Source organism: Pezoporus wallicus, unplaced genomic scaffold (genome assembly GCF_028554395.1).
Source record: "Pezoporus wallicus isolate ANWC-B61680 ecotype Strahan unplaced genomic scaffold, APGP_CSIRO_Pwel_v1 scaffold_2584, whole genome shotgun sequence".
NCBI lineage: Eukaryota > Metazoa > Chordata > Aves > Psittaciformes > Psittacidae > Pezoporus > Pezoporus wallicus.
Genome location: NW_026642851.1, coordinates 5656747 through 5670044, shown reverse-complemented (window position 1 = coordinate 5670044; position 13298 = coordinate 5656747). Strand labels below are relative to the sequence as shown.

At 37.5% G+C, this 13298-nt stretch overlaps 1 protein-coding gene across 8 annotated transcripts in view; it reads left to right on the top strand.

The window, feature by feature from the left end:
* The window catches only part of MINDY3 (MINDY lysine 48 deubiquitinase 3), a 52010-nt gene that overhangs the window by 31598 nt on the left and 7114 nt on the right, over positions 1-13298 (top strand). For all 8 annotated transcript variants that reach the window (XM_057432889.1, XM_057432892.1, XM_057432890.1 and 5 more), the window contains 2 exons: positions 10480-10552; positions 11414-11486. In XM_057432889.1, coding sequence (XP_057288872.1) covers positions 10480-10552; positions 11414-11486 — 146 coding nt within the window. The remainder of the gene's footprint in view (positions 1-10479; positions 10553-11413; positions 11487-13298) is intronic.

The window sequence follows — 13298 nt, the reverse complement described above, 5'->3', positions numbered from 1 at the left end:
TCTTGTTGGAACTGCTGTGCATCCCATAATAATGAGTAGCAATTATGAGGATCTGCTGCTCATAAAGTGGTCCTCACTAAGATCATAAGGCGGTAACTCAGTCATGTGTATTTGCATCATTTGCTTTTGAGTCGAGACATAGAAACTGTAATGTAAAGGGCATTAAACTGAGGTATAAGGCTCTGAATGTTAATCTAACCAATTGTTTGGGATTTACCATTCTAAAAGAACTGTGTTCACTGTGTTTACCCTAATTCTCTGACTAATTTCAGCCATTTAGTCATATCTATATGTTCTTAAAGTTTTAGGAAATTTTTAACATTCCTCGCATTATCTGCAACTTTCACAATGATAATTTAAGGACATTGTTCATGGTTGGCTGATACAGACCATGAAATGTAATTGTATGTGCCCCTAAGCAAATCAGCAAATTACTTCCTTTTGGGAAAAGACTTCTCATCCATTTTCTTTCAGAGGAGGAGATTCAGTTTTATATAGGAAGTAGTTGAGTGTAGAGCTGCTTAGATGATACCATTTTTCATGTATTTTTGGTTTTATTGTTCCAATTTTTGTGTCACTGAATTACTACTCCTGAAATGTTACACATTTTAATACTGGTTTGTGCTGAGGTAGATGAGAGAATGACTTTGTACTGATTCCTTGCATGCTATTTCTAAGCCTAGATGAAAACTTGTAAAATGGGGTGTGAGGAGTAGTTCTCGTGGTCCTGATAGGAACTTTTGATCCAGGAAAATTCACATCTAAAAATTCAGAATAAAGCACAGCCACTTGTTGCATGAGACACCCTTTAAAACAGAGGAAGGAAGGAAGAAAGTAGGAAAGAAAGCAAGAGTGCAATTAAGAGAACCTGGACTAAATCCACGAATGAAAAATGAAGGAATTTCCCATGAACTGCTAACCTCTCAATTTTATATGTCATAGGAGCACTCCTGACTTGGAAAACTCGCAAAGAAAATATGCCTAAGTAATAACTATGTATACCACATTGATCATTTTTAGAAAAATTGTATTCCCTAATCACTTCAAGTCTATTTTAAATATAATTAGGAAAAAAGTGATTCTATCAATCATCTATTTATTCAGTTTTCCAGCTTCCTGGCTCCCTTCAAAGCGTATGGTCTGTTTACTTTCCATTGTCTGAGTTTGTGCTTCAGTTGGTTAAACTTTATTAAAGACTAGCGCTAGGCTGTGGGAATGTTTGAAACTAATGTGCAGTCGTCTCCATGAAACAGTATTTTGGCTATACCTTAAATGCTGCATTATTTCTGAAGGTTAGCTAGCTATGTTTTTAGTGGGTTAGATTGTAGCGGTAAATGTGTGAAGCACCTGTTGTGAAAAATGCATGGAGTAATATGGAAATGGTGGGTCCACTTGTAGGCAAAGCAGTCCTGAGGAGTACCTTTTCCTCATATTTGAATGAGTGACTTATTGGAATTGAAGACTGGAATGGTAATGGAATGGGCTGTACCAAATAAGAGTATTAACATCTAGAAGGAATTGCAGCCTCCTGTTTCAGGAGGAAGGTATGAGCAGCTTATAGTTTTATATGCATGTTGTCCTATCAAATGAAAGGCTGTTTTTTAAAGAAATAAATTTTAGTCTTTTGTTTTCTTTTTGGTGGTATATGCAGAGCAGCTTCCAAATAGTAAATGCATCAAAGACATTGCTAAATGCAGTTTTATAGTTTTTAAGTCACTGTATAAAGTGATCTAAAAGTCAACAAACAGCATAGGAAAAAAGGCTGAGAACCTCATTGTATTATTCTGTATCCTTTTTAGGTGTGAAACCAATGTTGGTTCCAGCTATATTTGATACAATAGCGAAGACATTGGGCCTGAGTCATCACATGACGGGTAGATATTCTGTTTTTCAAATTTGGAGGAATAGGCCTTCTGGCTCATTGTTTAAATATGATGAATACATTTACAGAGGTTTTTAATAGTATTGCAGCTTTTAAATATCAACCAAATTTGTATTTACAGAAAAGTGTTGCATAAAAAAGTATTATTCCTAATGCTAAATGAAGTAAAAAAAACAAAAATGCTTTTTCCTCCACCATTTGCTTATTCCACTGGTCAGGTGCCCCAGCCTTTCCAGGTTCATGTCCTGCTCAGTTCTGCGATGATTATTCTGTTTTCTTCTATACTACGTAGTGAAGTATTGTTTATGCTATTGCTCAGGTGGCAGTGCAGTGGGATACAGTGACCCACTGAGTGCTGACATCAGGTGTTTTTTAACACACCTTTTTTAATACAATGTTGTCATGGTTTACAGCCAGCCAGTAACTCAGCACCACACAGCTGTTCAGTCATCCCTCCCTTCCCTCTGGGTGGGATGGGGAGGAGAATCAAAGGAATGTAAACCAAAGTCCAATATACTACTACTACTAACAATAATAAAAAATAAATAACAAGGGGAGAGACTATAACATTAAAAGGGGAAAGGAAAACCAAAAAGTAAACATCAGTGTTGCACAATACAATTGTTCATCACCCGCCGACCAATACCCAGCCCGACCTGAGCAGCGATTTGTGCCCTCTGGGTAACTCCCCCCAGTTTATATACAGGGCATGACATGCTGTGGTATGGAATGAACTAGCTCTGGTTAGTTCGGGTCAGGTGTCCTGTCTCTGTTCCCTCCTGGCTTTTGTACCCCTCCTCACTGTCAGAGCATGAGAGATTTGGAGAAGGCCAAGGTTCTTAATGACCTCTTTGCCTCAGCCTTCACTGACAAGTGTGCTAGCCCTGCTGCTCAAGTTTTGCAAGGCAGAAGCAGGGACTGTGAGAATGAAGACCCTAGGCCCACTGTAGGAGAGGATCAAGTTTGAGATCATCCTGGGAATTTGAATGTGCACAAGTCTATGGGACCTGATGAAATCCATCCACGGGTCCTGAAGGAGCTGGCAAATGAAGTTGCTAAGCCACTGGCCATCATATTTGAAAAATCATGGCAGTCAGGTGAAGTTCCCAACAACTGGAAAAAAGGAAACATAACTCCCATTTTCAAGAAGGTGAAAGTGGATGACCCAGGGAACTACAGACCAGTCAGTCTCACCTCTGTGCCTGGCAAAATCTTGGAGCAGATTCTCCTGGAAGCCATGCAAAGGCACATGAAAAACAATGATGACTGACGAGTTTGGTGGCCTTCTATGATGGGGCTGCAGAGCTGGACAGGGACAAAGCAGTTAGTGTCATCTAGACTTGTGACTTGCGCAGTGTTTGACACTGTCCTGCATGACATCCTTGTCTCTAAATTTGAGAGACATCAATTTGATGGATGAACCCATCTGTCGTACTTGTTCATTTCCCACCTTATTGTAATTGCCAAATAGTATGTTAATGCTCACCACAGGTTTTATAGCAAACACTTCACATATATGTATTAGATATATTAGACATAATAGTATTAGATATAGAAACTGTATTAGGTATAGGAAAGTTATCTAATACAGATATTTTTCTAAAGTAGGAAAAAAGTAGCATGATAATGGAAGCTACTATTTCTCTTGAATAAATTAAATTACATTGTGTAGTTTTGGGGAGTCCTAAACCATGGGATTTGCGGGTTTCCAGTTTGGTTCCTCTTTGGAATGAAGTTTGGCATTTGTATACTACTGTATTCTGTCCTAAAGAAATAAATATCTAAATATGGCAAACAACAAATAATTTGAAAAGCTGCCCTTTTGGATTAAATTTGTGACTGGGGGGTAATATGTAATTTAGTAATTAGAATTTAGTAATAGAGAATTCCAATAAACTCAAGTTTGCTAACTCTTAGTGTATAATTCCAGTAACATATTTTTGTTTTCAGAGCAGTCTTTGTTCTGTGATGATGAGCAAAACAAGTGAATGATAATTTAAAAAAAAACCACAGTATATACCTAATGTATATGACTCTGCAGTAATCTCTTACAATCTGTCCTTCAAAGCAGGAAACGTGGTGAAAAAGCTCTTACTGTGTGTGTCAACAAGTGAATTGTTACCTTCTTGCAGTGTTTTGAACTAAAAAAAACATCATCTGTGGCAATGTAACTGTAGTTTGAGTTTCTCTAGTTTTTGAAAGACTGCAGTGCTGTGGCTTTTTTTGATGACTGTCTCATTAAACCATCCTCTCCCACAGGAATGGACCTTATATTAGGATTTCCGTAACTTAGCTGAGTGTATGCTAAGCCCTGCTTTCCAGATGGATAGGCCAAGAGCGTGCTCACTGTAGATCTCAGTATTACTAATTCTCGCTCTTTGGTTTGTGTTTGCTTTTCCTCTACAGCCTCACCCCACCCTTGGATCAAGTAGGCTTCCTTTTTTGACTGGGTAGTATGGGTGAAGGTGAAAAAGGATCTCAATAAGTAGTTATCCTTATGTACCTTTTCATTTTGCCCTATTAAGAGCTCTCTTCATTTGCAGTACCAGCAAGGTGATGGAGGTACTGCCAAGTAAATGCAGTCCTTTCACTCTTACTCACAAGGCAGAGTGCAACTAGAGCCAGCTTGCTTCCTTTCAGCAACCTTGCTGAAACAAATTGCTAACCATGAGTGTTTCTTCACCACCACCTCTACCCTTTGAACACTTCCAGATAAACTGTGTCATCTTCTACTGGTCTGAATTAGAAGGCCTGTATTTTATTATCTAACCTGTGACAAGAACTTTGCTACCACGGAGGTAGCATGCTTCCCTTTGTCTTTTTCCTCCCTTGTTCAAGGAAAGGATTTTCTTGTGGCTTTTTCTGAATCCCAAGTAGACCACAGTCCCTTTTCAGGGCTGAGCAGGATACAGTATATGATCTTAGACACCTACCATTCTGAAGTGGGAACAGTTGTGGCTACAGTGCTCTTGTGTAGGGACAACTAAGCCAAGGATGTTTCTTTCAGTTTCTCTGTATACAGCTCTCAAGCAGTAAAATCTTTTACTCTTCCTAGTATTCTATGGGTATTTTCCACTAGTTTGACACTTTTAATGTCTTCTATCACAGAAGATAACATGCCGCAGACCAATTTCATATTCCACCAGCCAGCACAGGAAAAGCACTGTGAGCAGTTTGTAGAGGATACTACCACTGCAACAATTACGGGTAGCAGCCCTTCCAGACTGTTGGTGCAGATGATGTCCGTAAACAGCAGTGGGAGTCTTGAACTAGTCTTCATTGCCCATCTTTCTGTTCAGAGCCCAACTGGCAGTCTTTCAACTGACATTTATGTCAAGTAACATCAAATGCTTTAGTATGGAATTTACAGGTTTGTTGCTACAGCATAGTTCTCCAACTCTGTCCCATTTCAGGGATCCTTCATGGAAGTGGCACGGATAATGGGATAACTACCCATTATTCTCCTCTTTATTGGACCCATGCTTTTACCAAATGATTTTTGGATTTCTGATGTGGTCTTTTGCTGCCATCTCCCTCCCCAGCATCTGTCAGAACAGTCTGTATCTTCACCAAATGTTTTGCCATCTCTGAAGCCCTCAAGAGTGATGTGAACCTTAATAAAGGATTTCTCTGAAGAAATCCAAGGTTGCTTCTGGCAGTGCAACTACTTTAAGCTAATTTAAAACTACACACGTAAGCGTTTCTGTGTCAAAGCACATAGAATCATAGATTCATTAGGGTTGGAAAGGACCTTAGGATCATCTAGTTCCAACCCCCCTGCAGTGGGTAGGGACACCTTACGCTAAGTCATATCACCCAAGGCCTCGTCCAACCTGGCCTTTAACACTGCCAGGGATGGAGCATTCACAGCCTCCCTGGGCAACCCATTCCAGTGCCTCACCACCCTAACAGGAAAGAATTTCCTTCTTATATCCAACCTAAACTTCCCCATAGGTAAGAACAAACCATCTGAAGCCCGTCTTCCAGCAGCTTGTCTCCTAGACCCTTTCTGAAGTGATTTTTAATCTTTCAATTTCCATCTCTGTCTTGCACCTCTCTTTCTCCCACTCCCACACACTCATACCTGCTATAATAACCCACCACTTGTCTCCTGTGGTAGTCCACAGGAGACAAGTGTGCAGTCCAGGTCTGGGCTTGGGCCAGCAGTGTTTGAATGGTTGTCTACCTGTTGCCCAACATAGCAGTTCACAGCAGGATTCTGCCTTCCCTCTTCCCTCTCGGTGGGCACACAAACCAGTATGTTTCCTCCTTGCTTGGCTTCCACTTTCAACAAGAAGTCATGAGACCCCATTCTGTCTGTTAAATAACATGGAAATTGGGCAATGGATTCAGAAGTCAGCTAGAGAGATGGGAATTGGTTTCAGAGATCTCATCAACCTTGTTTTCTTAGGAAACCATTTTAGGAAACTTGATAGCTTGAAAGCCACTGATTATAGGATTGAAAAATACATGTTTTTCTCTGTAATACAAGACTGGATTAAATAATCGTTGTTCTTGCAGATCTGATTATAGCAAATTGAGAATTTATCGGTGTTTCTATATTGTCTTTAGGCAAATTTTTAAGAAGGAGGTTAGTGCTACAATATGCAATTCTTCCACATATCACTCAACAGTGCTGGTGTAGAACTGTAGAGCAGTCCATATGCAAACAGATTTCATTTTCAAGGGCAACAGGTCTTTCAGGGTGGGATCTTTGTAAAAATTCTTAGCCAGGATTTCAGCGTGGCTTAGCCATTATGTCCTGCTTTTGGTTTGGAGAATGAAAACTTCTGGAACGTTTTCATTAAAACTTACAAAGAGTATTTTTTGCCTCTGAGGGTAAACATGGAATCTTAAAATAACTGGTACTACTGATGAGAATAAATTTTCAAAGTTATATAAAATGACTTGTTTGTGTATCACAAGAGCCAGCGAGTGAAACATGATTTTTGTGACATGTTGTACTTGGTATTGGAAATAATTATTATAATTAACTGTTGATGGGATTCCCTTATATGGAACTTTCAATGCATGGGATACATCAAAATACAATTCATAAGGCTGGGGTGAGGGATATATTTTGGCACATATGATGAAATACCAGCTTGGGCAGCTGAAGTATGTTTTTGTTAGATGTTTGTCACGTTTTCAGCTTTGCTGCCTGAAAGAGCTATGTTACTTTTTTTCTCTCTAGAAACAAATACATGGACTAGTTGAACTTTTAAAGTTTTCTGGATACTGGAAGTGAGTGACATCTGAAGTTAGACAATGCATGGGATTTGTATATACAGGGTTAAAATCTTGTGGTTTTAACTATTTATAGTACAACAGTCTCAGTTGAAAGCTAGAATTATTTTGAAGATAAGAGATGCAGGATTTTGGTAGTGTCTCCAACACAGGTAACTTTAAGTTTCCCCCTGAAATGACTTGCTTAGAGTATCAGTAAATCACATTCAATGAATAAAAAGCATTAATATGTAATAATTGGGAGGCTTTACCATATTTGAAAGTTCAGTTGAAAGACATAGAGAATTTTCAGTATTAAGTAGTGCATTCGGTGACTAAAATAACTGAAGTAACCTGGAAAGCCAAAATGCCAACAGAAATGCACACTCTGCAATTGGTCTATCAAAAAAAAAAAAAAAAATTGGTAGTTGCAGGAAATTTATTTTAAAAAATCTGGTTTGCGTCACATGAAACTGTGGAAAGAACAGCATTAACAAGATAATTTGAGGGGAGGGAGGACAGTGATAATGATAGTCTTTATTCTTGGATTACATTAAGATTTTATGGAAAGAACTGCATGCTCATAAACCAAAGTAGAACTATGTAGTTTGCATTTTAAATAATATGTCTGTGCAGTTGGAAGTTACATTGGTCATATCCTTCCATACCATGGAAATTTTAAGAGTTCTCCCTTGTTACAGTGGCTCCATGAGCTGCTAATCATTAATGGGAGCCTACCATAAAAAAGATCCCCTTGTTACAATTAAACCCCGAATATTAAAATCAGTGACCATTTTGTGTTAATAAGCTGTATATACTACGGCACCATCAATTTTAAACTGAGAATTATTTGCAGTAGTTTACTGTTATTTACTGATAGTGAAATCTACTCCTACTTAGTATGTTCTGTAATACTGACCCCAAAAAATTAAACTTCTGGAGTATTCCAAATTATTTAAGAGTTGGTCACATATTATCAAACCTTACGGTGTATGTGTGTACCTTATATAATCACATTAGCATTACCAGTTATAGAAGAGTTATTATAGAGAATCACAGAGAATATATACTGAACAACTGCACAACTTTATACATAGTTTGGCATCATGAACCTATTTATGTTGAGCTGTAGATGTTATTAAAGCACTATGGTCTCTTTATCTACAATGTACTTTAAGAAAAAAAATTTGAACATACATAAACATGAAGATACTGTTAAAGTACTGGTTTTCTGTAGGTGTTCTAGTTACAGAGTCATAGAATGGTTTGGGCTGGAAGGCACTTCAAAGCTCATCTAGTTTCAACCCCCCTGCCACATCTTCCACTAGACCAGGTTGCTCCAAGCCCCGTCCAACATGGCTTTGAGCACTGCTAGGGATGGGGCAGCCACAGCTCCTCAGGAAAACTTGTTCCATCACCCTCACAGTGGAGAAATTCTTCCTAATCTGATATTTGGCACAAACTTCATTCCCAGTAAAGTTGCAGTGTGGATACCCCCTTCAGTGCATCACAGCAAATTGAACTTCAGTCCTTCCCTCTATGCACTGCTTCACTTTGTAATGTAGATGTTTTGCATTGTGCTCAAGTGGCAATGGAGTGGCCCTTAGGAGTGAAAGCATATAATGGGCTACTGATCTAGAGCCTTGGAAGACAGCACAGATGTCTCTTTCTTGTCTAATATAATTCTGTATAAATACCAAATTCTTGTCTCTCCTCTACATGGAAATGAGAGGAGCTCTGTAACCCCCCATTGTTTGCACCTTATGTCAGAAATAGCTACATCATTTATCTGTTCAAAGTAAAACTGTTACCTATTATTTTTAAGCATATGTTGTGTTTCTCATTACTCTTATTGGTGTGTCCTGGGCAGTTGGCTTTCATTCAGGAAAGTTAAGTATATGCTGGAAGCCATTAAGTGTATACTTAAAATTCTTGACTGGTTTGGAGTCAGCTATTAAGTGAAACGGGGTAAGAGTGGAATTCTGGTCAAATGTATGATTTGCTTCTGTTCCTTCCCCGAAGCAGGTCTCTTAATCTGTTAAAAGAACAGTAGGTCATTATGCATCTTTTAATTTTGCATTTTCTGATTTCTTTTCTGGGCTTTCCTTCACACTTACAGACTCGTATGGTTTAAACCAAAGTTCACTGTTAGTACATACAGGTATAATGAGAGGATGGTGTCATGATTTTCTGCTTCAGGAAAATCTAAGTCATCTTCAGAAAGCAAAATTGAGCTGAACAGGAAGTGAACAGGAAAAAAACCCAAAACATATACTTTATAAAAGACTTTAACGTAACTTTTTGGTTTGTAACAAATTAGTTCACTTAATACAATACGAAAAAAGCACATTTCTCAGAGTTGAATATTACTCAGGGTAATGTCAGTGCTGCTATTTCTAGGGTTTTATTTTTACTGTTCACAGCACAGCAGGTAACACCATGTTTTCACTTTGACGGGAATTAAAACTGGCACTGGTATTGCCAAATGCAGTGTTGCCCTCTGAGCAAGTTTTTCATTTTCCTTTCTTTGTGAAAAACTACATGGGTGATTGTAAATTTGCAAGAGGAGATGTAGGAATTAAAGTACTCCTAGCAATTAGGTTTTGGAGCTCTGTTTTGGAGTTTTATGTTCTATTTGAACATCAGATCTTTATATCCTTTTAGATTAAAGGGTGTCTTGAATAGGTGCATTTCTTACTATTTATGCCACCTTTAACTTCTCGTAAGTAACTTACCAATTTCACTTTTTTTCCTAGTAATTTTGGGGGCATAAAACCAGAGGGCTGTGTTTATTGCTGGTTTTCAATAGTGTGCCTCCGCATATGTTTTGGAAAGCATGATTGTATTTGAGATTAAAAAAGTCACAGATAAATAGAAATATTACAATAGCTGCTGTTGAAATCATACTTTTTCATGCAGCTAATGAATTGATGTTCTGCCATTCTATGAGATGGGCTTTAAAACATTCTCTAACAGTTTTCTATCTAAATAATGTTTATATATTTCATTATATTCATAGTACACTCAGTTTCACTGGGTACGTGTATGTGTGTTTTCTGACACAAAGAACAATACTATAAATCTAAAACTCCACATAATATATATATTCTCCAATTAGCTTTTGTGCCACAACATGTGCACGAAAAGACTTAGTAAAATATGTCTAGAAGTCTGTGGAATAATCGTTAACATATCAGCAATATTGCCAAATGACCTGAATTTTTCTTCTGTTGTATTTACATTTTCATTAATTTAATGTCCAACTCTGTGTAGCATGGCTAAGCATTTCCTTAGTAATCTGGATCTGAATTAAGAATATTCTGAAAGCTTTTTTCTTTTTTTTTCCTTTTTTTTTTTTTTTTTCTCCTAAGGATATGGCTCTTGTTGCCCCTGAAGCGCCTTCGGAACAAGCTAGAAGGGTTTTCCAGACATACGACCCTGAGGGTAAGGGCTGTACTTCATGTTGAAATAAGACTTTTTGTTGAAACGTACTCACTAGCAGAGACAGATTCCAGGTAGTGATGAGTTCTGCATTGTGTAGGGTATCTCTTCAAAAAAGAGGACCATCATTTTCTAAAATTTGTTCCAAATACTGCACTTTCAAATCCATTTCAAATTCCATGCCAGGGTAATACCCTGTTTATACTTGAGCTGATTAAGAGAAGAATAAAATACTTAATATGTAAGAGTAGGTGTTTTCTATATGGAAGTCAATCTACAAGTAATGTGAAGAAATTTCCTGAGGATTCTATAGTAAGGGAGGTTGCGTATAATGCTGTGGAGTTCTTGTAGCATAAGATTTTTAACCTTGTAATGTTCTTTCTAATTAACATAAAGCTTTAATATAATTTGATTTCCCTTATGTTACATTTTCTTAAAATAACTGATCCACTGTGGTTGCATTCTTCATGAAATTTTGTTCTTGAATGTATGTGGCATACACAGAAAATTTTCTTATGTTTTGGAAAGCAGATGTCTGCCATTCAGGTGCCGGTTTAATTAATCGAAAAAAAATACAGTTGTTGTCCCAAGGTATCTAGTGGAGATGGAGATTGATATAAAAAGATTGAATTCTTAGTGAGTATTAAGCTGCTGAGTGTATGAATGGATAAACAGAGTTTCTGTGTTACAGTTCTCTTTCTTTATTGAAGAGGGAGAGAAGTGTTTGAAAACTATGTTCCTTCTAGAACCTCACGCTTGTGAATTTTAAAGATAAATATATGCAATATTTGTATTTTTGAGTAAAATGTGTATTTCTGGAAAGCTTGTTTCTTTTCCTAATGAGGAGCTTTGCTACTTCTTCAGATAATGGTTTTATATCTGACTCTCTACTAGAAGACGTAATGAAGGCTCTGGACCTTGTGTCAGATCCTGAATAGTAAGTACAATGAAATTTAATTACTAAAGAGGTTTAACCACACAGTAATTATAATTTAAGTTTTTTTTTCTGGTTTCAATTAACCATGTGTCAGTTATAATTTGGGGGGGTCTTCTGGACTTTTCTAGCTTGCGTTCTGGGGACAGTGTTATTTTAGAGTGTTTAAGTCAGCTTTAAATTAAACACGAGGAATTAAAATTAAAATGTCTAACTTTTGTAGTGATAATTAGAAACCAAAAAAACCCCTCATCTACTGTATTACTATATATTGAGGAGATAATTTTGAAGATATTCCCATATGTTGGGTGACAGTGAAACTGTGATAAAAGAGCCAAACATTCTAGGTATTCAAAGGCAGAATAGCATTGGATTAGCCCTGGATCTGTCTACACAGTTTGGAGCTGAAACTGTTTTAGTTATACTTCTGTTTTCACCAGCACTCAGTACCCTGTAGTGCTTATAATTGTCATTTGTTTCCAGAGATGACATCTTGATTTCTAGGATTAGAGTTAAAACTATCAAATGAAAAAGTTATTTATTTTAGATCTTAATGTGGATCAGGACTAATATTCAGTGGCAGCAGTTAACAACCTTCAGTGTCAAAGCTTACCATGTTTTGCTGCTAAATGTTTAGGAGGACTATGTGCTTGAACTTTTTTACCTCTCCAAAAGATGGTTCTGCCCTTTTGAAGACACAGAGTCTAGTTTATTGGGGTCTAAACCCGTTCTTCCTGTAGAATGGCTCTGGAAACTGCAAGTTTGCTTACCACAGCTCTCTGAGATTTGATTGATGCCATTTTTTGTCCTTTCAAACGTTACTAAATACAACAAAGTTTACTGAGCTGTTCTGTATGAAGAGTAGGAGTGAAAATTGAAATCAAAAGACACCCAGGAAACTAAAACCGGAAAAAATCCAAGACCAAAAGGCTGGCATTCATAATATGTTAGTACATGGTGAAATCTGCAAAAGATACGGTAGGTGTTTTTAAGTGAGGTAAAGAAAAAAGCCTTAGTTTAATAGGTGTCAGAAGCTTTCTTTTGGCCATTTTGTTCTGCTGCCTCAGTAAATCCACAAAAATCCTCCTTTTGCATTCAGCATTTTTTCTGTTTGGATGTTCAGCCTTCAGGGTATTTGTGGCATAGCCCTGGCCTATTTTGTTGCCCATAGCACATCAAATACAAAATGGTGTAGGAGGAGCCAGTCAGAAGGTCTGCAATATTGAAAAACATGACCAAATCATCACCTCCTCTTAAATGTTGTCTAATTTGTTCGTTGTCTATTATTACTGTCTTGGGGACCTACTTAAGATGTCCTATCTGTTCCACACAGGTTTTTCTGGTTGTTTTTTGTTCGTTTGCTTGTTTTTAGGTAAAAATAAAGTCATTGCTTCCAAGTGTACTCCTTGCATTTTTAGTTCAAGAACTAAATGGAAATGCTTTGTGATCATCTAATCCAAGTCTTCGAGCTTCTCAGAATCTCAAGATGAGTAATATTCAGACCTGCTTAGAGGTTAAGAAGTATAGAAGGGAAAACTTCGTAGGGCAGATGTGAATTACCAAGGTGGCTTAGCCATTCCAGTACTCAACACCACTGCCTGTGATTTTAGTAAAATTTTCTAGTCTTTTAGTAAATACATCTAACAACCCAGGTCTCTTGTTTGGTTTTGTCTGTTTGTTTCTAAAAAAACATCTGATAATCTTTAGGGCACGGAGTTGAGTACATCTGTCAATCTAGGTTTAGCTTGTTTAAAACATTTTATCCTATCTGTCTGTTTGACTAGTGCTAGAGGCTTTTGTCCCCAAACACTTCTC